Source organism: Haliaeetus leucocephalus, unplaced genomic scaffold (assembly GCF_000737465.1).
Source record: "Haliaeetus leucocephalus isolate CR32 unplaced genomic scaffold, Haliaeetus_leucocephalus-4.0 Scaffold306, whole genome shotgun sequence".
Taxonomy (NCBI): Eukaryota; Metazoa; Chordata; class Aves; order Accipitriformes; family Accipitridae; genus Haliaeetus; species Haliaeetus leucocephalus.
Genome location: NW_010972742.1, coordinates 1,859,559 through 1,883,025, shown reverse-complemented (window position 1 = coordinate 1,883,025; position 23,467 = coordinate 1,859,559). Strand labels below are relative to the sequence as shown.

At 55.4% G+C, this 23,467-nt stretch overlaps 1 protein-coding gene across 1 annotated transcript in view; it reads right to left on the bottom strand.

The window, feature by feature from the left end:
* Positions 1-23,467, bottom strand: part of KCNT1 (potassium channel, subfamily T, member 1) — a 45,000-nt gene that overhangs the window by 10,956 nt on the left and 10,577 nt on the right. The window contains 18 exon segments of the mRNA XM_010570774.1: positions 56-272; positions 1,870-2,108; positions 2,275-2,424; positions 3,256-3,364; positions 3,912-4,020; positions 4,854-4,917; positions 5,163-5,299; positions 6,176-6,340; positions 6,436-6,616; positions 8,414-8,517; positions 9,034-9,117; positions 9,477-9,551; positions 10,417-10,476; positions 11,035-11,083; positions 11,446-11,502; positions 12,750-12,849; positions 13,916-13,995; positions 22,804-22,845. Of these exon segments, the coding sequence (XP_010569076.1) occupies positions 56-272; positions 1,870-2,108; positions 2,275-2,424; positions 3,256-3,364; positions 3,912-4,020; positions 4,854-4,917; positions 5,163-5,299; positions 6,176-6,340; positions 6,436-6,616; positions 8,414-8,517; positions 9,034-9,117; positions 9,477-9,551; positions 10,417-10,476; positions 11,035-11,083; positions 11,446-11,502; positions 12,750-12,849; positions 13,916-13,995; positions 22,804-22,845 (2,022 nt within the window).

Sequence of the window (23,467 nt, the reverse complement as noted above, 5' to 3'; positions counted from 1 at the left end):
CAATGGTCCCCGTCTCTGAAACGAGGGACGGCTCGACCGAAGGTGGGCGACTCACTCCACAACCGCCGACCCCTCCTCGTCCGACTGCGTCATCTCATCTTCCGACTGGTCGCTGAGCAGGTCGCAGGGCAGCAGGGACGAGGTGTCGGCCAGCTCAAGGACGGGCGCGATGCTGGGCCGGCGGTTGCCAGAGCCGTTCTCCGCCGGCAGCGCCAGCTTGCTGCTGTTAGCGGGGCGGCACTCCGTGTTTTGCAGGTCCATGGCTACTGTACCTGGACACGGTGGGGAAGGAAGCACAGCAAACATGCTATAAGGAGGTGAAGAGAGCTGCGTCAGCAAAGCATCACGCCCTTGAGCCCTGCAGGGGGACCAGGTGGAGCACGCAGGGCCGTGCATCCCGCCTGTTAAATACAACCCAGATGAAGCTAAACCGTTCGTGGGCACGGGGAGTGCAGGCAAAGCACCCACCAGCGACCTCTGCCTGGGCATTGCCATGTGGAGCATCTCCCTGGGGGCACGGCTCAGCTGCTCCCACGGTGGGTGCAGGCTGCTGGCCCCGGGGACTGTCACCCTCTCTGTCACCCAGCTGTGGTCACCTCCGCTGCGCAGGCTGAACCGCTTGCCCACCTGCTGCGCATTGAACCTGCAAAACCTGGCTTTATGGTAGTTTTTATTATTCTGATGTATCTCGGAGATGACAACCCTCCAGCCTAACCCCTACCTGCGGGCTCTGGGAGACACCAGCCAGGTTAGGAACAAGCTGATGCCACCGTGTGTGTCCCTCCCTGGGACGCTGCCCTCCCCAGGGACGCCCCTTCACCCCGATGGTCCTCAGTCCCCCAAGGAGAGGCAGGTGGGCAGCCCCCAACGCAGCACAACACCCTCATCCACCTCCTGCATCCCTCTTGATCAGCTCCAGATTTTCACTTGGGACAAGAGAGGCCTCCCCATCCTGTCCTCCAGCAGCTTCCAAAAAAACAAACACATTCACCAAGTATTGACCAGGGCCACCGAGTCACCATCACAAACCCCCGCCAAGGCTCCCATCTGAGTCTTGGCCAAACAGTGATTTGTAGATGGGCAGGAACACGGGGAGCTTCCCAGCAAGCAAAGCCCAGATGCTGGGCTCGCTGGGCACCACTGCCCTGCTTGCACTCACGCAATTTCTCTCCCTCTCGTTGCTCTTTGCCAAACTCTTTGCCAAAGGTCCCTCTGCGAAGCAGTCATGTAACGAGAACACTGACAAATGCTGTTCAGCAAAGTGCTTTGCAGCTTGCTGGGAGATAATCTATGCAAATTGCTGCTCATGAGTACAAACGCATAGATTATTTGCCTGAAATATAATCTGCTCATGCAGCGCAGCCTCCCCAAAACTTGCTCTCCCCAGATACAAGCTGGAAGTAATGACTCATGGTATTTTTAATTTGCGAAAATGCACTGCTCGCTGCAGAGCAAACTACGCTCTTTATCAGGTTGTGAATCATAAACATGATTTAGGATGCGGCCAATGGCATTTATTATTCCAGCCAGGGCTTGGGGGATTTATGCAAATACTGTTAATGATAATGGACATCATGAGCTTTAATAATGATATTTGAGCTTGCTGAGAGCACCCAGGGTGCAAGGAGCAGTGTGCATTTTACTGGTGAGGTGACCAGGACAGGGGATGGAAAGGCATTTTCAGTGGCTTCAGCAAAACTGAGGTGGGGGGCATGGCAAGGAGTTTGCAAAAAGCAAAATAAACCCAAACCTGGGGAAGGAAACAAAGTCAAACCTGGGGAAGGAGACGGAGCGGTGTGTGCAGGCTCCTGCCCCCCTTCCCGGGGAGCCCCGCCGTCCCCCTGCCTCGCCGAGGCCCCGCCGACTCACCCATGCTGGCGATGATGCTGTGCACGGGCAGGCGGGATGGGCCGTCGTAGGTACCTCTCCTCGCAAAGCCCTTCTTCTTCTGCTTCTCCTCCTGCTTGAAAATGAAGGCGGAATTCTCCTCCTTGGTGATGTTGATGTAGAAGCAGGTGTCGGATGCTGCCATGATGTGCCGCGGGCCGGGGTTCAGGAGGATGCTCTTGTTCTCCTCCCTCCGGATGCCTATCAGGCAGACGCCGTACCTGCGCCAGGAGCACGACGTGGGCATTCACAGCTGGAGAAAAGACCCTTCGGGACTTTGTCCCTGCACAAAGGACCTCACAGCTCCCTCCAGCCCGGACTCCCCAGGGATGCAGACTGGCAGATAAGCCTTGCCCACCCCGCCCATCGCCCCCCCGCCACCCTCACTTCTTGTGCGCGTGGAAGGCGGCGTAGGTGAAGCTCTTCCCCTCGTACTCCATGAAGAACTTGCTGTCGCCCATCCTGATGTGGTAGACCTCGTTGCCCGAGCAGCGCCCATACATTCGCTGCCACTGCTCCGGGGACTCCTGGCCCTCCCTGCAACGACAGCAGCAGCATGCCGGGATGGAACCCCCGGTGCCGGGATGGGACCCCCGCATGGTGCCAGGATGGGACCCTCCATGGTGCCAGGACGGGACACCCCGGTGTTGGCACAGACCCCGGCACGCCAGCCAGCTCCCGGGGCAGAGCCGCACAGTGGGAGTGTTAATAAGCGCTGAAACTGCCATTTAGCCCAACAGCGGTGAAATTACAGTGACGTGTCTCCACGAGCTGTCCGTGTTTGTACACTGAGGACGAGCTCGTTTTCATTTCTGATTTTAAGTGCCTTTTTATTTAACAAGGGCTCCCAGGGGGGCTGCAGAGCCTGTGTTGGCAAACAGCTCTGAGCATGGGGCAAGACTCATCCGGCAATGATGTTTCATAACTCTTCTGATGGCACTTTACCCAAAATTCAGGCATTTCTGACTGGCCAAGGAGCGCAGGACCCACAGCACCACTTTACTGGGCTGGCAGAGCTCCTTCCAGCTGTGCCATATATAAACCCGCCAAGCAGCCTGCAGGGTCCGAGCTTGCAGGGGCTGTGAATTAACATTCCCACCAGCAGGACCATGCCAGTATAAAGACAACATTTTTTTATTCCCAGTGTCCGGAAAGGTGGTGTTGGCCAGCTCATCTGCGCTGGTATGTTCCCCCTACAATATTGGCTTTTGCTCCCAACCTGGCTGGGGGTCCCAGGTCCCGCTGTGCTCCTCCAGACCCACCGCAGACCCCCACCCTCTGCCCCTGGGTGCAGACCCCCGGGTCCTGCCGTCTCTCCATGCTCAGGCAAGGGCAGGGGCAGGCAGGGGCAGGCAGACCAGTACTCACTGGCCACGGGAGGTATGGACCAGCAGCGTGATGAGGGTGGAGGTGGCAGGGCAGACGCAGTTCAGCGCCAGCATGGCGTATTTGCACTCCTCTTCGCAGACGACGTGATCTGAAAGGCAGAGGGGACCGTCACGGTGGGGAGGGGAACGGATGGGTTCCTTGGTCAGCCTGGTGCCTGGGGATGTGGTAATTTTGGAGTGGTGTTGGGGGCTGGGTGTTTCCTCCTGCCGCCAGTCCAGGAGGGCTTTCAGCCGATCAACGGCCCATGGGGAACACCACAAATGGGATTAATGCAGGCAGGAGAAGAGGGATGCAGGCTGGAAACCAGCCAGGTGGACACCAGCCCACCAAGGCCACCACCGCTGCGTCTGCAGGAACACAAACCCAAGCACACGTGGGACTGGTGTGCCCGCACGCAGCCCATCCCGGGGCAGCCCGGAGCCAGCTCTCCCCCAGCCCCAGGCTTTAGTGTGCATCATGATAAGGGGGCTGATGGCCCTAAAATATCTTCCAGCAATGGGGAGGAGTCTCAGCACCAGGTCACAGACTTCTCTGAGATGGAAACACCACTGGAAACATCTATCATGGCAGGTAAGACAGCCCAGCCCAGTGAAGCGAGCGGTGCTGCCCACCACCGCACAGCCCCTCCAACTCACCGGCAAACTTGACATGAAACTTGTTTTCAGGCTTTAAGATCTGAACGTAGAGAGGACAGTTTGGAGCAAAATCTTTCACAGCCCAGGCTCTCAGGATGGTCTGGTGGTCCTAGCCAAGGAGAAGAGCAACAGCTACTTGTCTGATGGCTTATTTTCCCCAACGCTTCTACACCCGGGATGAACTGCAAAGCACCCGGCCACCGTGGAGACGTACAGCAAAGGCTCCTCCAACACCTGCTGCTAACGGGGGATAACCGCCCTCTCCCGCTCCCCAAAACCCAGCACCAGTGGGAAACTGGGACAGCAGAAGGAAGGTGAGCCTGCAGGGGCTCAGCCAGTGTTGTGCTGCTGCATGTCCCTGTGCCATCCCCGTGTTTCTCCATGGTCACTCCCTGCCCCTAGGGACCCTTCAGCAGTTTCCCTACAAGCAGGAGTGCCAAGTGCCAAAGGAGGGAAGGGCCAGGCAGCACCTTGGCAGAGGGAGGGAGCGTGGCAGCCCTTGCTCTGCACGTTAGCACCTGCAGAACAGACCCTCCAGCAGGGCTGCATGGGCTCAGGACAGCACGGACAGGCAGGAGCCACCGCCACGGCACGGGAAGGATCGCTGGCACCAGCCAGCAGCAAGAGCTGTCACCACTGCCACCCATTCCTTCTCCCAGGGCTTCAAAACTAAGATCTTCCCAGCAAAGTCTCTGCCCAGGCTGGGATAAGATTGCATTAGGGGAGGAGGTTTTGGGGTGAGCTGCCCAAAGGAGTGTGGGGTGCATAGCCTGTGTGGGTGCCCAGGGGACAGAGCTCAGCACTCAACCCCACGGTCTCGCGCCGGCTGCCTCCCAGTGCGCTCCTTTGCCATGCAGAGGCAAGATGCAGCGATCACCCTGGTCCCTTCTGGCCTGAGAAACAAATAATCTCTGACCGTGCCATCCCCCAGGCCTGGCTTACCGCCGCGGTACGGTCCACCTCGTTTCTGCTGCTGAGAATGAAGCAGGCTTCTCCGTTGTCCATCCTGCAAACAGAGGGCAGCAACCCCATGAATTGCAGGGGCCAGCAAAGCTGGGCATCTGCCCATAGCAGCCAGGATGCTGCCAGCCCCCTCCGAGACCCCAGCGAAGGCATGCAGGGATGCCCATCATCATGCATCTGGGCTGACAATACTGGGGACCCTCCTCTGCAGCTCCAAGGCCTGCGGGCAGCTCAGCAGCGTGGCAGGACCGGCGGTGCTGTGGATGCACAGCACGTCCCTCTGCTCACTTGGCTCTCATGAGGTCCTGGTCCTTCAGCGCAGAGCCCTGGAGGTAGATCACTCGCTGCGACCACAGAGGGATCTGCAGGACCCGCCGCACCTGGATGTCCATCTCTGTCGGGCAAAGTATCACCACGTAGTAATCCTGGAAGAGAGAGAGGCTCGCATGGGTCAGCAGGCTGGTGGTCCCACACAAACCTGCCGCAGCGAGCTGAGAAATGGGGTTTTGCTGCCTGAGAGAACAGCTCCTCTGGGGCTTCTGATAGTTGTCACCATGTGTGACACCCCCTGCCCCTGCTCTTTGGCCCTGGCAAGGGTTTTGGAAAACATATCAGCAGCTTCACCACACTGTTCTGCATAACGAAGCCAATGCAGGTACATCTGCATGCCCACAGCAAAGTGGAGCCTCTTGCAGTTACAGAAACAAGCAGGATTTTAAAGCTTGAATGTGTGGAATCAAGGCTGGGCGATGGTAATGAAGCATATGTGAGTGTTGGAATGAAATGCAAATCTGAAACATGTCTGTGATGCTCTCGTCCTGGGGAGAGGGAAAGGCACAGTCATTTGCTTGAAGATCACACACTATGTGGGTATGCTTCAGTTAGAGGTGGGTAAATCCCACCAAGGTTTAACAATTACATGTTCTGTTTCTGTCCGAGATTCTACACTGAGTAAATATGCTCTCCAATCTAGAAAAGTCCCTCTGGCCCCTCTCCATGTACTTACACGCTGCTTTAACAGGCCTGGCCAGAAAACAGGGTGCATCAGGCAGCGAGAGCCCCACCACTGAGATGGCAAAGCGAGGTGGTCCTACGGTACTACTTATCACCTCTCCTCGGCTAGTGCAGCATGCGCTTCCCAGTGTAGGGCTGGATAGTTTTTACCTTATTCTTTGCCACATCCACTGTAGCTGGGCAGGGCACTCACCACCAGCAGCGACCCAGCCATGCCCAGTAAGGCTGCGAGCCTGGCAAGGGCAAGCATTGACTGAGCATAGCGTGGCAACACGCCTGGTCCTCACCTGCAGGCGTGGGTGGGCGTAAAACTCGTTGAGGAAGTCCATGAGGAGGTCGATCTTGAGGGAGCTGACACAAAGGACGACGTGTTTCTCCGTCTGGGCTCGGTGACGGCTGTAATTGCCTCCCGACTTCTGCCGCTCCATCCACAGGTAGACAAGCTCCTCGAACTGCAAACGAAGGCAGAGAGCTGATGTCCCCATCGGCAGGGCTGCCCAGGTGCAGGCTCTGCATCCCTCCCCATCCTCGGCTGCGCTGGTCTAACCTGGAGCGGCAGCACGACCAGGGCGACGCAAATCATTATCACGACGAGGAGCTGGGAAGGCCAGATCTTTGGTGTCACATCTCCGTAGCCCACAGTAGAAAAGGTGACGATGCAGAAATAGAAGGACTTGAAGAGGGAGAGCTTCTCGCCTGCTCTTTCTAAATGCTGGATGCCACAGGTCCTGAAGGGAGAAAGCACACGTCACAGCAAGTGCTTCCCTGCCTGGGAGACAGGCAGTGCCCGTAGCGCCTGCTGAAGTCAGCGGGGAACCCTAGAAGGCGACTTACACCCATGTCCATAGAAGAGATTAGTCTGTAACATGCTGTCAGCATCAGCAGTGAATTTATGTCACCAACAGAAATGATTCAGCTAATGGTGCTTACAGATGAAGGAGTTAGTTTGATGTGGTTGCTCACCAAAGCAGCACGGGGAAGTCTAGGTCCCGGGTGATGGGTCACAACAAGACCATGCCATGGACAACATGTTGAACATCACCCAGGCCCTTCCCTTGCATTGCAAAAATGTGGAAGCAAGCAGCTGTCCCAGTAAGGCTCTGGAGTGACTTGGCCCACGGGAAGGGCTCTCAATTACAGGGGGGACGTGCTCCGGCAGGCAGGAGGCAGATCCTGTCGCCCACTCCCAGCCCTGTGCCACTGCCCTTGCAAAGCCGTGCCGCAGAACTGCCTCGGTCCCCGTGGATATGCAGACAGTGTAACTCCACAAACCTGCAGTTTCAAAGTCATCTTGCTAAACACAAGTGTCACCTAAGTTGTCCTGGACACGAATTGTAGCCCTGCCGCATCCACCAAGAAACACGTCCACAGCCCCAGCAGGCAGGAGGTGCCACGGGCAGGGAGCACTGATGAGCTCCGAAATTGCGTTAGTCATTCACATCAGAGGATCGTCTTTATTGCCAAAGACTCATGAGCCTAAAAGCTTAATTTCCTGTGTGTCCAGCAACTTAATGGCATTATGTGCTGCAAATCCAGACCAAGGGACCCAGAGGAAGAGTCAAGAAGCCTAATTCAAAGCTAAGTACCCAGCGAGAAGAGTAGACTCCTTTCTAAAGAGATGGCCTTGTTGTTGGCAATGTGCGGGGTAAAGGGCCCAGTTAATTAGCAGGAGCCCCAGTGGCCTGTTACACAAACGAGCTCAGCAGCCACGGTAACTTGGTGGGGAGGAAGAGCGCGGTCGGAGCCAGCGAGTGCAATGGGTCCTGGTGAATGAGCCGTCACACACACCGGAGCCCGTGTCCCTGCGGGAAGCTGCTGTCCCTGCCCTTGACCCTGCAGCGCTCACAGCCCCGCTCCCGGACTCGCGTGTCCGCATCACCCATCTCCCTCCGACAACACCCTCATCCCCACATGCACCCATTCAAAAGTTTCTGTTAAAATCATGTAATTAGGGAGGATAATTAGTTTCTAAAATAGGAATTGATCTCCCCAGTGTTCAGTGCGCTGGGGAATGAAGCCAGGCAGGGAGGAGCCCGGTGCCGGGGGCTGGTGGTGCAGGGGGGTGTCCCAAAGCTCCAGCAGACATGGCCGTGCCCAAGCCAAAGCCCATGGACACATGTGGAAACATGGGCCACACTCCTTGCCATGGCTCCCTAATTCCAAAATTCAGCCTGAGGAACTGCAACTTGTCCCATTAGCAAAGAAAGGATGCCAAAGACTTGGGAGTTCAGTCCAATCAGCAGCCCTAAACAGTTAGGCTTTCTTCAGTGTACACAAACCTCTCAGGCTGAAAGATCCAGCTAGAAGACACCACTTCAAGACTGGCTCTTGACAGAAGAAGACACCACTTCCTCTGGCTTCCCAAATCACCTCATTAGGTCCTGGCAGTGCCATCCCACCACAGCTGGGAAGGTCCCACCTCCCCCTCCTGTAAGCCCTCCGAAAGCCCGGCTCCGCCAGTCACCCTTGGGACGTGCAAAGCTGGTTTCCCTGGATGAAGAAGGTGGTTTACTGAAATGAAGAGCAACACTCACCCCGTGAAAACGAGACACAGGAGGGTGCAGATCAGAATGAGCACCTGGTTAAACATCGCAGACTGGGTCCTTTGTATGGCTCGGTGCAGGTCGTTCTGGGAAGAGAGGAGAGGACTCACTAACTCAGGGAGGCTGAGGGTAAAGTAATCCTCCAAGTACCAACTGGTGTCTTGCTGGCTCCAGCAATGGCCCCACAGATGGAGGTCAGGCCAGAATTTGGCCCTTGGAAAGGGATGTGCATTTCTGTGAGCAGGTTTGGGCTCTGCTGCCAGGAGAGACAGCTCGAGTGGGCATGTGGGAATGGTTGGAATATCTCGTCCTGCTGAAATACCCTATCCTGGGGACAGCCAGAGGCTATCCCTGTCAATATGCGGCCAACAGAGTCAAGGTGGCTCAGACCCCAAAGGGCTCCTTCTCTGCAACAGGTCACAGCCCAGCATCACCAGTTGGCAAAGCCTCACCTCCCTCCAACCCTGGCACGGCTGCATGCACTGAGCACCCAAAACCTGCCCGAGAGCCGGTGGCAGGCGAGGGCATCCCTCCCGGCCATGCTGCATCCCCAGGGCAGAGGAACCCAGGGCGAAAGGGGTGGGATGCGTCGGGTCACTCACAATCATGTTCTCCAGGGCGTACTTGGCAAGCCAGCAGTTCAGAAATACAGGAATGAACAAATTCCGCAAAGGAGGCCAGAAAATCTATGAAAGCAAGAGTTACTCGCAGAAAAATCCGTGTTCTCTATCAGAAAAAGCTATAAACAGTCAATATGAGCCCTGTCGGGAAGGGGTCCATCTCCAAACTAAGCACCAGCCTCTGCAGAGGCTGCCACCGAACGCTGTCCTGCTGCCCCGGCTGCGGCGCAGCAGCTGAAAAGGGAGGATGGTTTGGGGGATAACACTGCAGAGGAAGTCACTATATTGAAAAATACTGAAGCAAAAATTTCCTGCCAGCTTGAAAATCTACTTGGCCAGACATCCATTTTTCTTTATTTCACCACCAAAACTACAGTACTTATTAAACTTAATGCTGCTTTAAAATTTCACCAGGAAACCCTCACCGTGATAATAAATGGCACCGTGTTGATCATCTCAAGGATGAATGAAATGCGAAAAATCTGTTCCCAGATGTTCCCCTGAGGAATGAAAAACAAATAATAATTAAATAAGCTTAAAAATCTGCCAATGACAATTAAAAAGCTCCCACTCTGCCACAGACCTTGCTAGATGGGGGAAGTACACCAGAGCAGCCAGAAGATGCTCTGGTTTGCCTGCGGGAGAGAGATGCCGTGCTGGCGGCAGGCACGCTGGAATCAGTAAAACCTTCCCAAACTGTTCAGTCCTTTCCGCAGCCACGACATCCCTCTGTCCGTCACTGCTGCTGCCCAAAGCCGGGGGACAACAACACTTCAGGCAAGGGCGGAGAACGAGAGTGACTGATACAGATCGCTGGCACTCAGACCAGGCGGGTGACGCAGGGTCTGAGTCTCTTCTGCCAACTGTCCCAGGGACCCTGAGAAGATGCCATTTGTTAAGGTCACTTTTCTCGGCCATTTTAAGGGGCTTTGGTCCAAAGGAGGCAGCTTGTGGCTCTCCCTGCCTGGCTTGGAGCAGAGCCTGCTCCCTCCCGAGGCAGCAGACCTCGGCACAAGCAGGAGTCACGCTGCCGAGCTCAGCTCCAGGTCCTCAACCTTAGGACACTCGGCGTGTGTCAATCTGCAACCCCCCTAAAAACAGCGAGCCTTTGTAAAACAGTCCTGAATTTAAAGGAAAGTAGAAAAAGAAGAGATCCCCCAGCTCTGCTCTGCACAATACTTATCCAGCAGCCTGAGGGGGAATGAGAAAGGAAAACAGCCACAGGCAGCTGAGACGTTGCGGAGACAAGTGTCCTCTTGGGATGCTTCAGGCTTCAGACAGCTCAACGAAGGAGAAATGAATTCATGCCAGGGGCTCAGACCCAGGCGGCACATCCCTGTCCACCGCCCGCCCCAGGGCACTTACCTTGTAGCTGAGATAGATGAGCAGCATGGTCTCCAGAAAGCTGATTAAAGCTATGCTGACCTGCAGAGACAGACAGGCAAAGGCTGCTGAGGGCTCGTCCGACGCATCGTCAGTCGCTCAGAGCTCTGCCGAGCCCTCCCTGCCCTGCGTGATGAGGAGCCCGTGGGTAATGCAGACGAGGGCTTGTTTGCTTTCCCTGCACCCGTTTGGGTTAGACGTGTGACTGTCTGCCACGCACGAGCGGCAGGCTCTGAGCAGGTAGCCCTGAGCAGAAGCCAACGGGCGCTCAACCCTCCTGCAAGCGATTCCCCAGGCAGCTGCCCGGCCTGAAAATATCCTGTTAGTGGTACAGCTGCATCCAGGCTGGGGAGCAGTTGAGCCAGCCTCATGATTTTATCGTCCTACGGCTTGTCCTCTCCTATCAGCCCCCAGGATTTTCACCCAGGGCTATGTGGCTGCTCCCAACAGAAGCCCTGGCTCGTTTTCTGCTCACCCAAGACAACCCGTTGCCCCTCGCTGTTGCGGGCAGAGGATGCACAGAGACCCGCTGGCGGCAGAGCTCAAACCCCAGCTCCTGCTGCGCTCCTGCATGACCATGCCTGAGGTCTGGGCACTCACCTGCACAGCCCACAGTGGCATTTTTCTATCCACCCAGAAGATGTGTGACCTGCGAAGAAAATTCAAACTGGATCTAAATTGTAGCCCAACTAATTGTAGCCCAACCTTTACCCCCCACCAAATGCAAATCTGAGGCCATCACTGATGCAGGATCCAGCACAGGACTGGTACTGGTGTTCCTTACTGCACAGTTTGTTCAAGCAGCCTCTGCACTGGGAATAAGCCATTCCCAAGGGTGCACCCACAGGCACTTGTCAATTGATTTGATCCTGGGATGCTGCTCCGCATCCCTCGAGCAGCCCCATGACCAAAAAATGGCCACGGGCAGCTGCCAGCACCAGCCACATCCATTGCTGTGTCCCCACATCCCAGCAGAGCCAGACCCCAGCACTGGAGCAACTCTTGACTCACCAGTTTATCTTTGTGGACTGGTTGAACGCCGTGTAATTCTGCTTTTCGCATTCCCAGCTAGGAGAAGAGAAAGACAAAGCAGGGGAAAGCAGTCAGCAGTGGGGGGGAAGGAAAAGGGGTGCTGGCGTGGGGTCCCCGGGTTCATGGGGTGCCCTCGCCGCACTGTCCTGGTGCTGGGGGAGGCCCCCAGACAACACTCCCACGGGTCTAAATGCACGCTGGTCCCTATAGCCGGGGCTTTCCACAGGAGCCTATCTCACCCAGGCAGTTTTTAACATCTTATTACTGGAGAATAAGACCCGCCAGGTACTTCAGCCCGTACCAGAGATGCTGCAAAATACTGATACTGGCCAGGCACGGGGCTCCCTGGGCACAGTGCTCGAACACAGGGCTGCAGCTGGGAATTAATTACCAGGTTACAATTAGCAAACACTACCGAGCTTCGGCTTCTAGGACAAGGCTAGCTGGGCCCGAGCAGCCTGCCAGGCAGGCAGCGCTGAAGCCAAGTTCTCCCCCTGCCTTGCTGCAGGGGATGCATTCCTGCTGGCCAGGGTTTATTTTGCCACAAACGCTCAGGAAAGTGGGCTGCCCTGAACGGCAGCTGTGCTAAACCTTTCAAGGATGCGTGTCTGTGTCACGCTTAATTCTTGCAGGTTTTAAACCATTTTTGGACCACGCAGATGTACTTAGTAGTCTGCAACCTTTACAAAGAGAAAATCAAATTGCTAATTCTCCTAGCCCTTGACAAAAAAATCCCACACTGTATGTGAGCTAAACAAAGCAAGGACATATTAAAAATAGGCTTTTACTGAAACCCAGAGCAAAGCTGATGTATGTAATCATCTGTCACCTCGGGGATCTAAATGGCACAGTGTATTTCCTTCCCAAATGCTTAAATGGGATTTAGCATAAGTGTCTTCAAGGGCATCAGCGTTCAGGAAATACTTGCACGGCAATTCACTGAAGTCATGAGCTCTTGCCTGCGTCTGAAGGCCACGTTACACCCTTGACCATCAGAGCCAGACAGCATTTGGAAATGAACGTGACGCTGAATTTTTCCACCACCTTTTCCCCGTGCGCCGTGCGGGGCCAGCAGACGCCCACATGCCTCTCCATGGGGCTTGAGCAGGGAGCAAAGCCCACCAGGGCCGGTGAGTTTTGCTAAACTACCAATTCAAACAGCTGGAGTGAGAAAAGCCATCCGTCGTGCATCCTCGCACCCGGCGAGCAGCTGCCGCCGCACCCACGCTCACCACTGCCCAGGCTGAGCTGGGGACCCCGGCGGTGCCGGCGGGGGCACTCACCAGCCTATGCCCTCCTCCGGGTTGTCGAGCAGGACGCGGACGATGTACAGGAGGCAGGTGAGCAGCTTCAGCGAGAAGTTGAAGAGCCGGATCCTCAGGCCTGCGGCAGAGGGGAGCACGGCGTGGGCCAGGCAGCACGCCCCGGGCACCCCAGGCACCTTCTGCACCCCACAGCACAGCACCTTTAGTTTCCTACGAGTTTTGCAGGGTGTTGCTCATGCTTTGCCCGGGGCTCTACACATCCTACCCAGTGTCAGATATATAGGAAACCAATATAGAAATAAGCAACGATGAGTCAGCTCCTTGCTGGCCCGGATAGATGTGAGAGACAAATGAGGAGCTGCTGGAGTGTATCCCCTCATTAACAGGCATCCATTAAAAAGCATCAGATAGGCAGGGCCAGGGCCCCGCTCCGCTCACTGCACTGCAAACAGCTTGCAGGAGGAGGGACGGCGAGCAAAAGCTGCTGCTTTATCCGGTCTCCCTCCCCAGCCAGTTCATCGGGTTATTACTCAAATTACAAGTGAGAAATTCATCACATTTTCATTAAAAACTTCCCCGTGGGCACCCTGTTGTGCTATGCTCCAGCTTTTTAACAAGACAACAGGATGCAGGGAGGAAAAGAAAATGTGAATTTATAAATTAACGAGCAGACTCCCTCCAGACGGCTAATGACATCTCGGAGAAAGAAAATAAAAACACCATTAGTCAAGTGGATATTAACCCGGATGGCTGAAGCAGGAGCAGGTAACTCACAGCCGCTGACCTCCCTGCGGGCTGGGGGAGCATCGCCGGCTCTGTGATGGGGACATTTGCTCCCTGACCCCCCCCAAGCAGCTCCCAACACCCACCCTGCTCCCGGCCAACTTGTCCCAGCTGGTTCCCATGCTGTGTTTGTCCCCAGCGAGCAAAGGTGGCAGGCAGCATCCCCTAGTCCCCGTTCAACCGCGTTCCCACCAAACCCAAGTTGGCCAACACCCAACAGAAAGGCCAACAGGCAGCGGCAGCCCTGGGCTGGGCAGCCAGCACTGGGGACACTCAGGGAAACAGCCACCAGCAGATGGCAATGGCTTCTCGTCCCACGACGAGGACAGAGAACAGCTCTCGAGCTCGGGCAGGGTTTGGTTTCTCCTGGCAGACGCTCACTCTGCGCATGAAGCACTCACTCGATCGCTGGTTTTTGATGAAGAAGAGCTTCAGCCGCTCCTTGAAGGTGTTTTCATTCACGTAGAACTCGACCTGCACCCTGAGGGGAAAGCACCCAGAGGAGCCCATCAGCAGGGTGGCAGGTCAGACCTGGTGCCCCACAAGAGCTCCGTTCCCCCATCCCGGCTGGGTGACCCCCCAGAGCAGCCCATAGCAGACCCCGGGCTCAGCCCCAGGCTCCCAGCTCCTCCCACAGTACCAAATCACTGGTACCACCAGCCGTGAGCACCAGGACATGGTGCATCGCAACTGCCAAAGCAGCAAATGTGACCCATGGGGCCAGATCTGCTTTGGGTTGAGGGTTTGCTTTCATTCATGTGTAACCAGCTGACATCAGACTTGCAAACTTCTCCTTTCCCGCACACTTTACAACATTCAAAGCCCCTCAGAAAAGCGGTGGCCTTGGAGCAGTCTCCCCCAGCAATGTTTTATCTGCTCCGATCCTCTGTGGCTGCAGCAGAGCAGGAGCCGGCGAGGGCGACATCCCCAGTACACCCATGCCCTGGCTCTGTCCGGGTAGGAGCAACATTCAGCACTGAAGCTGTTAAAAAACAAATCTGATCTAAAAGGAGAAAAATTCCCTTTGTTGCTAAGCTACCGCATTTGGCCATTCCAGAAAAAAACAGGAGCTGCCAACCAACTCCCAACGTCACTTGGCATTCGGAGCCACTGGTGACTTGTGGCACAGGGACAAGGCGCCGCGGCAGGGAGTTGCCTGCCGGGGCACCTTGTAGAAACCAGCAGAGAGGAGCTCCAGGTGAAACTGAAAATGGTCTGTCCACTGCTGTGACTACCACGGGCACTTCTTCATCTTCAGCTGCTCCAGTCTCCATCACGGACGCCCATCCGCAGCCCTCCTGCTGCTCCCCCCATGCCAGGTGGATGCCCACAGCTGCGTGGATGGGGCAAAGCCTCACCAAGGCTGGAGGTTCCTCACCGCGGATGTCAGTGGCGTCTGGGATCAAGCAGACCCAGATTAAGGGCGTGCAGGAGAAACCGGTCCCTGCTCAGCTCATCTGCCACCCACCTCTCCTATTACTTTAGAAACGCCCGCAGCCCTTTGCAAACTCACTTATTCACACTAGGCAGCATTATAAATTACACTCCTGCCTGCTAAGTGCAGGCAAAAAAGAGATGGTTTTCTGATGCCTCGGCTTCAGTCTCTAAGCAAGACAGTCTGTTCATTACTGTTACAGCTGATAATGGAGTTAAGTGCAATGAATTAGCCATTTCCCCTATTTCACTGTATTCAACAAATCTGTTAAGTAAGTGCTACTATTATCACTATTTTTTTAACTGCTTGGAAGAGGTCATCAAGATCTCATTAATCAGGCATATTACCAAGCCAAGGCATAGACCAAAGTGAGCAAATTCACAGTGAGAGTCATTAAACCTATCTCCCCCTTCTATTTCGCCTGTGCAACCCCAGTGCACACATGGTGCCAACTCCAGCTGAGCGTGCTGCCTGGCACACGCCACCGAATCGTGATTTATTGGAAGGCAGCTGCTACACGCTCTGACAACAGAGGGATAAACAAATATTTACCAAGCGTTACTGCTGAGCTGATCGGGCAGCAAACTGGGAAAGGGTTTTATGAGACCCTTATTGCTCAGGAGTCCCTCGTCTTGATACCCACCAGTGCCCGCTGGCATTTCACAGCCAGCCTGACTGCTTGTGGGCAAACTGCCCAGCATGTAAAAAGCAAGGCACACGCTTGAGAGCTCCTCAGGGCTTCTCACGGACTCCCTTATCAGGTTGAAAAGTCAGATTTTTAATTTACAAGGCTCTTACGTACAAAAAGCAAACACACAGAGAGAAACCCATCACCTCAGGCACGATAGCTGGGATAAAATTTTATATGGGCTATCAAACTTTGCATGCTTCTGCCATAAGCCAGTAACCGCTCTCTGGCTTAACCTCCCTTGGAGGGACGCAGCGGGAACCACTGGCAGCTGCCTGGTCTGGTGGCTGGCAGGGACCGGGTGACAGGCTGGGGGTGGCTGACCCGCTCCGAGAGCCTCGTCCTTCAGCATCTCCCTAACGCTGCTGGAGCAGCACAGCCTGGACCGGGCGCAGCTGGGGAGGTGGGTGAGATGCAGCCGTCTGAGCCCCGCCGGCTCCAGAGCTGCTGCAGGGTCACTTTGTCCCCATCGACGGTGCTGGAGAGGAAAGAAATCAGGAGCCTTAACTGGGAAGCAAACACTGAGCTCCTGCTGCCCACCTGCAGGCATGTCCTCTGCGGACCCCGTGCCCTGCCCGGGTCCCTCGGCAGGACGTCACGCACCGAGCAGCTCTGTAATGGAGATGACAATAACCAACAGCCTCGGCAGGGCAGTCACTAACCCCGTTAAGATATTTGGCATGTGTGCTGCTTAGAATGCCAAGGGGAAGGATGCCCAGGTATGGCTGGCAGCACTCAGCAAGCCCATCAGCAGCGATGTGAGCGCGTCGCTCCTCGCCAGGACATTTCACAGCATCAGCTGAAGAAAAATGCTAAAACACAAATGCACCTGAGGCAGCAGCTGCAGGGGCTCACCAAGAACATATCTCGCCCCAAATGTCCCCAGCCAGCAGCAGCAGGGACAGGACCTGAGCCTGCATCTCCCCTGGGGCCCCGATGCTCGTGGGGACTGGGCAGCCCAAGGAGCAGGGAGGGCAGCCGGGGGAATTTGCACCGAACCCACTGCGTGTTCACCAGCCGCACTCGCTGGCACGAGAAGGGAGTGGGCAGGCGGGTGGGCAACCACGGACCCTGCTGCGGGGACGGCGAGCGCTGGGGAGCGAGCAGGAGAATTTATGAACGCCGGCTCAGCCAGCACGATGCCTTAGCAGCAAGCAGCCATAAACGCAGAGCTTCGTAAGCGCAGGTTTAACATGTGTTAAAATTAATTGTTCCCAAAGCCAGACTTGGCAAATAGTTTATCTGTGTCAGGGCATAAATCAGCTGCCGTAATTGCTCATGACACTGCACACACAAACTAATTGCTCCTTCTCCTTATTAAAAATACCCAGGAAATGCCAGGAACTGGCCTTCAGCTCCGTCGTGAGCGCTGGGCACCCCATTCATCAGAGTCCCTGAGGATTAAGTGCATCAAGGAGAGGGACACTTCAGGGAGCACGATTCCTCTCTCAGACATTCGCTTCCGCACAAAGAAACAAACAGCAATATAAATCTCTGTCGCCAGACAGATGGTTTGCTGATCTATAGTGTTGCAGCCCACCTCGAGACTATGAATATAAACCCTGATGGATAAGAGAACTGAACGATTAGAAGAGATCTAACTTTTTGTGACAAAAAGTAGCCCATGTATTTATCCATCATAATGGCTGCAGGAAGAAGAAACACTTGGAAAGCAACTGAAGCAGGTCTTGGCGGGGAAAGGGGGTATTTATCACTGCTAAGAGATGAAGAAATAGAACATAGAAAGAACGCGTTCCTGTGCAGACAACCTGTGTGGCTGCTTTCTGGGCTGAGCCCCTGGAGCTGTACGGGCCCCTGTGGGCTGATGCCCTGCCGAGCCCCGACAGCGCCCGTGGTTCTGTCTGGAGGAGGAGGGAGGGCAGAGCAAGGGCTCGGCAGGACGGGCACCAGGACACTGCTCCGGTCCGACGTTGCACCCGCTCTGCGGCACCAGGTTAACCCTACACCCCAGCACCGACCCACTGAGCGAGCGATGGCTTTTACCAGGCAGCAGCAACCACCCAAAAGCATCAAAGCTCCTACTCCACTTCCAGCTGAGGGAAGGAGATTGTACACTCTAAAATATACTCTTGAATTCCGTTGTCAAGAAGTTAACTTCAAGTAAAAATCAAGCTAAACTCCGACTGCATTACCACCCCAAAACACGCACCCCGACTGGCTTTGCCTTCACAGCAGCTCAGCCAAGCTGGGTCATTCAAACTGCCCCCTCCCCGCTGCCATGGCCGGGCATCCCTCCCACTGGCCGGGCAGCTTGGTCCCAGCCCAGCCTGGGCAGCAGCGAGGGGTGCAGGCAGCAGCGAGGGGTGCAGGCAGCAGCGAGGGGTGCAGGCAGCACGCCGCTCCCCCCCGCCTCGCCCCGGCTGAACCTCCCCGGGCCACAGATAATCATCACAGTACAAGTTTAGTTACAAGCCCTCTGCTCGGAAGTGTAATTACCGCTATTATGCACTTCATAATGCCTGAGCAATTTCATTTTCTTTGTTCGGTTATTTATTGTACTTTATTAATCTAAGATTGGAGGCAATTTGTTCTAAGATGATGAGTTCCCAAAAAAGACACAATAGCTTTTTCGGAAAAGTGCAGGATGCAAGACCGGGACGAGCACAGCCTGGCTCGGCGGCATTAAAATAGACACCGAGGAGCACAGCCCCAGCTCCATACTTGTGCCTTCCCCAGAGAGCTGGGGATAAACACGCTCCCCTTAAAGACGAGTAAACCACGAAAAATAGCAACCCACGTGCAGCCCCACGCCAGGGCTCACCCACACGGGCAGCGCAGGCAGCGACGGGGGACGGAGACGCACCCCCCAGCTCTGCGTCCCCGGGAGACTTACATGGGCAGTCGGGCGCAGGCAGCTCCCCTCCGGTCCCCGCGGCATGTGACAGCCACCAGGCATGGCCTGAAAACTGAGACGGCTCCAAAATCCACCGGCCGGCCACGGGAGCGAGCTGCCACCCCCCACGCTGGGACGCTGCCCAAAGCCTCCCTGCTGCCCTGCTGCTTTCCAAAAAAGGGCTTAGGTGCTCAGGGAGTTTTTGCTCTATTTTGTAACAGAGACTTCTTGCCATGAGAAGGGTATCTTCCAAAAAAATATGGCTCTTGAAAGACAAGAAAAAAAATCTCAGCATCTCTCCACAGCTCCAATCCTTGCTCTCACACTCTGGCTGGGTGGGAAATGCCGTTCTTGTTCCAGGAAATTTCTCAAGAAACTTCCCCCATCATGTAGTGGGATGCAAATGAGACTATTCAGAGATATGGGGGGGAAAAAACCAAAACAAAACCAAAAACTCTGCAATCTGGTGGCTGCCAACACCCACTTCTGCCAAGACGGTGTACTCTCAGATGAGACCCCACTTGACCCCCCACTCTGGCTGAGCCCGGAGGACAGCTCTGCATCCTCCCTGCAAAACCACAGCGGTCAAATACATAAGAAATGTGGCTGTGGCATACAATAGCTGAAGTTAAAGAAATGTGCTGATGGCCCAGGTGGGGTCACTGGGGATGGGCTGTGGGTACCAGATGTGGCCCCGGGCAGAGGAAGGTGAGGAGCAGCGCTGAAGTGCAGGTCTGCAACGTTTCTGCCCTCAGCATCCTGCAGCGCAAGGAACAGCAGGGGATATTGTGCAAAAGGCAGGGTGCTGCTAAAGGCACCGCATCCCAGCCGGGCTGCTGCCGGTCCTTCGCTCAGCCACCGGCCCGGCACAGAGGGCGGCCGGTGCCAGCACAGCCCCGCGGGGCATCGGGGAAGCCAAGTGGAAGCCAAAGTTCTTCTCAAATAAACCACTGAACCAGCCAGCCTACAGCTCAGACACCTGCTGATAGCAACCACACGAACTACCCAGGCACATCTCCCGCAGCTGCCAGCCCTCCTGATTTCCTTCGGAGATGCTTTCCTTTTTTCCACCGTTTTCCCTGACGGTAACAGGCGTTTGGGTACAGAAGCTAAAGCAAGACGGATGACACCGAGTGAGCTTTGTGTACTGAACACCACCTCTGTGATCTGTGCGTTTGCCATCCTCCATCTATCCTGGGATGAGTAGAGGACAGGGGACAGCTACAGCCCTTCCCACCAGAGCTCCCAGCTCGCTGAGCCGCTCCCAGTGCACAGTTTTGAGGTGGGAAGAGGGAATAGCTGTACGGCTGTGTGCGTATAGAAAACCTGGGCGCCTGCCAAAGTGAGAAACAGGGAACAGGCTGCCCCCACGCTCAATAAGCAGTAATTGAACAATTACTCAAAGGAGGAGGGTTGTGGGTTTCAACGAGGCTGTACCGGCTCAGCACCGGCGAGCGTGCAAGAAAACGGCTTCAAAACCACGTGGGGCTGCATGGCTCTGGGGGGGCATCTCCCACACACCCCCCTGCATGCCCCCCATGCACCGGGCAGGGACCAGCCTACAACAGGGGCTCTGCAAAATCTACTGCCTGGTTTTGCTTCATTGCCTCTTCTGCAAGCTCCAGGCTCGGCTGTGCTGCAAGCCGAACGTGGACACCCCGTCACCCTCCCACCGAGCCGTGTAGCACCGCCAGCACGCTCGGAGCTTTCCTCCATCAATAGCTCAGCTTCTCCAGGGGTTTGTCAAACACCCCTGGACGTTTCTCACTGCAGCAGCTTCTGCAACAAACCTCTGGCGCATTTTTAAACAAGAAAGCACAAAAGTAACTAGAGAGGGACTGGGAGCTGCGGCATCGCTCGCCTCTCCCCGCTTTGGGGGGAAGAGCTCCCCCGGCCAATGCTGCTGACCCACACAGGGAAGGGGAGAGGGGAGACCTCTCTCAGGGCGAAGGTTTCAGCGCCTGGGAGGTACCTGAGAGCACTTGGGAGACCAGGGCGAGAGCCTGCACGGTCCCAAAGGCCACGTATTGCAAACAGAGGAAATCTGCCCGTTTTCTACGAATCACTCTTGTCCCCCATCCCTTAGTAGGTGCAATGCTGAAGCCACTTCCCTCCTCATTCTGCACAGTCCCAGACGATCCCCATAGATCGTGGCAGCACCCAGCCCTGAGGCACTCAGCAGGTTCTGCATCAGCCTTTCGCGGGCACCATCGCGGCCACCATGGCACCGTCGCGGCCACCGTGGCACCGTCACAGTCGCTATAACACTGTCACAGCCACCGTGGCACCATCGCAGCCCCGCGGGAAGGCAGCTGCTCCCGCCAGCTCCGGCCTCTCGGCCAAGCTGCCAGGGTGGCCCCATTAAATGATGGAGCACTCTGAGCCACGGCTCATGCAGCACCAGGAATGAGCTGGCTGAGCTGCTCCGGGCAGAGCACATGCCGAGGCACATCACAAACGATGATTAGCAAAATTGAGTCCCACACCAATAGACACGCTGCACTGGGAATCAGGATGCTGTGGCACACATTGCCCCAGGACCAGCTCAGAAACTTGTTTCTTCAAGATTTCATGCATTTATCATGGGAATAAATTGGAAAAAAAGCATCTCCTGTTTTATTATGGAGTGTGATTTTTGCCCAAAGAAAAGAGCGATATTGCCAACCACTCTGCAGCAAATTAAACACAGCTGGATGCAGGTAATGGCATCCTGGCTCCAGCAGTAATACTGCAATTTTATTTTGGGGGGATGAAAAGCAAGCTCCAAGCAGCCACTTCTGGAAAAACTCTGCCCAAGGCCAAGGCTGGCTTCACACGCCAGTCCTCACAGCCACTCATCCTGCACCATGAGATGAACGATGCCCTGAACTCATCCGCACAAGCACTCCTGTGTCAGTGGGATAAAGGCCGGGCAGGAGGCACCACCGCTGAGGGCACAAGGGCTCTGCTGAGCCGGGACACAGGCCTTGGCCAGCCCTGACACACACACTGCAGGAAAGGGTACACGAATCTGTAGTGATAAAAAGAAATCTGCTGCTGGGCTTCTTCCTGGTTTTTTATTAGGGAGGACACTGCAATGAAAATGGGATTTCTATGTTGCAAGAGTTCATCAGTTCCTTATTCCCCAAAGGCAGCTATCATCTCTCTCCAACTGTATTTAGCAGGTGTGGAGCTCATTTTCAGGCACCAAAGCAAGCACTGGAGGCAGCGGGGATGCACTCAGGGGTTGAAGATGTCTCTGTGCAAGTGCCCTCAGTACCAAAGAGCAAGGGGCGGTGATGCACGGCGGGGCCAGCAGCGCAGCACCTACCCGGCAGCACCCCGCGCCCCCGAAAATGCGAGTTCAGCTCCGGGGTGAAGCGGGACACCCTGCTTCACCCCAGGGCTGCTCCGGTGCCTCCCCAGGCTGGGAACCCCGGGTCGGGGCCATTCCCGGGGGACAGCGCTGCTCTGGGTATCGGCACAAGCATGCACCGCGGAAAGGTACACAAAGCAAATACATCCGAGAGCAGCCAGGGGAGCACCGAGGGGCTCCGTGCCGTGCCCACGTGCAACCCTACACTGCATTTCCCATCCAAGGTCTCCGCAGCCTCACTAGGATACACGGAGCAGCCCCAGCCCTGGCCCCACACTGCTTGAGGCCAGGCAGTAGCATCGCTTGCTCTTAATAGAATAATAATAATTAAAAAGATTAAAAACCAGAAAGAGAAGCAGCAATGGAATAACATGCTGTGTTTTGTTTGGCTTATTTGTTTTGCAACATTGGATATTGACACTCATGAGTCTGCTCCTATAATTGCTTCTGCTGATGAATCTGGATTGTTTAATTAGAGTCTGCGCATGGAGCTCATCGCTAATGGGTAATCACCAATTTGCTGCCAAAGATATCACTCCTTCACCAAGAAACTTGTCTGTCTCTGAGCGCAGCTAGTCTTCCCCATGGTGGGAACCATTGCTCTTTCAGAAGGGTTTGCCAGTCCTGTACACAACTCCTTGGTGCCAAGAGCAGTTAAAGACCAACCTCATGCTTATCAACTCCCTTAAAAGCAGAATAATCTACCACTAATTTAAAGTCAAGGCTAACCGCTGTTCTTGGCGGCAGGTACTGCCCAAAATACTTGGCTCATGAGACACCATGCGCACATGCACCGCACACACACCCCAAACGGCAGGGAGACTTTTACTCTCCGGAGAACGTGGTTGGCTTTTCCCCAGTGGAAGAGTGATGGTCCCTGGGGCCGGCGGTGCCACAGCAGCCCTCAGCCCCCCTCCCCACAGCGCCGGTGCAAGGAAACGCGTGCGGTGCACTTACTGCGAGAAGGAGGAATCCATGCTGAAGTCCTCGGCGTGTGGCCTACAGAGCGAGAGCATCACAGGAGGTGAGGGAAACGTACAGCTGCCAGGCAGAAACCAGCGCGAGAGCCGGAGCTGTGCCAGGGGAACGCCAATGCCGGAGGGACAAGCGACCGCCCAAGTGCTCGGCCGGGGGTTGCGCCGTGCCTGGGACATGTCCCTGCTGAGGTCCCCGGCTGGGGATGCTGGGGACCTGGCGATGCTCTGGTGGCTTTGCCAGTGTACAGCCCCTTTAAGGACTCAGCTCCGTGGATAAAAACATTTTGTATGATTTTGGGGGGTTTATTTTAATGAATCTCGCAAACTGCATCGCTGCTCTGTCTCAAATCAGTGTCTCACTTTCTGAGGAGAAATTAGATTTTGAAAGATGCTGGTTGGGGTGTTTTTAGGAACTAACATGGCCTTTCTCCTATGCACACCTTCACAGAGATGGTTTTACAGACACAGGTGATAACCAGAGAAGGAAAAACAAAATAAAGGAACAGAAAAGAATGATAAGGGTAACATGGGGGGGTCATGGCAGGGGGAGAAAGAACACAGAGATGTATGAGAGCGGGTGAGACGCGAAGGGACCGTGCTCGTGTACTGTACATCCCGCAGCCAGCCAGCCAGCAGCACAGTGC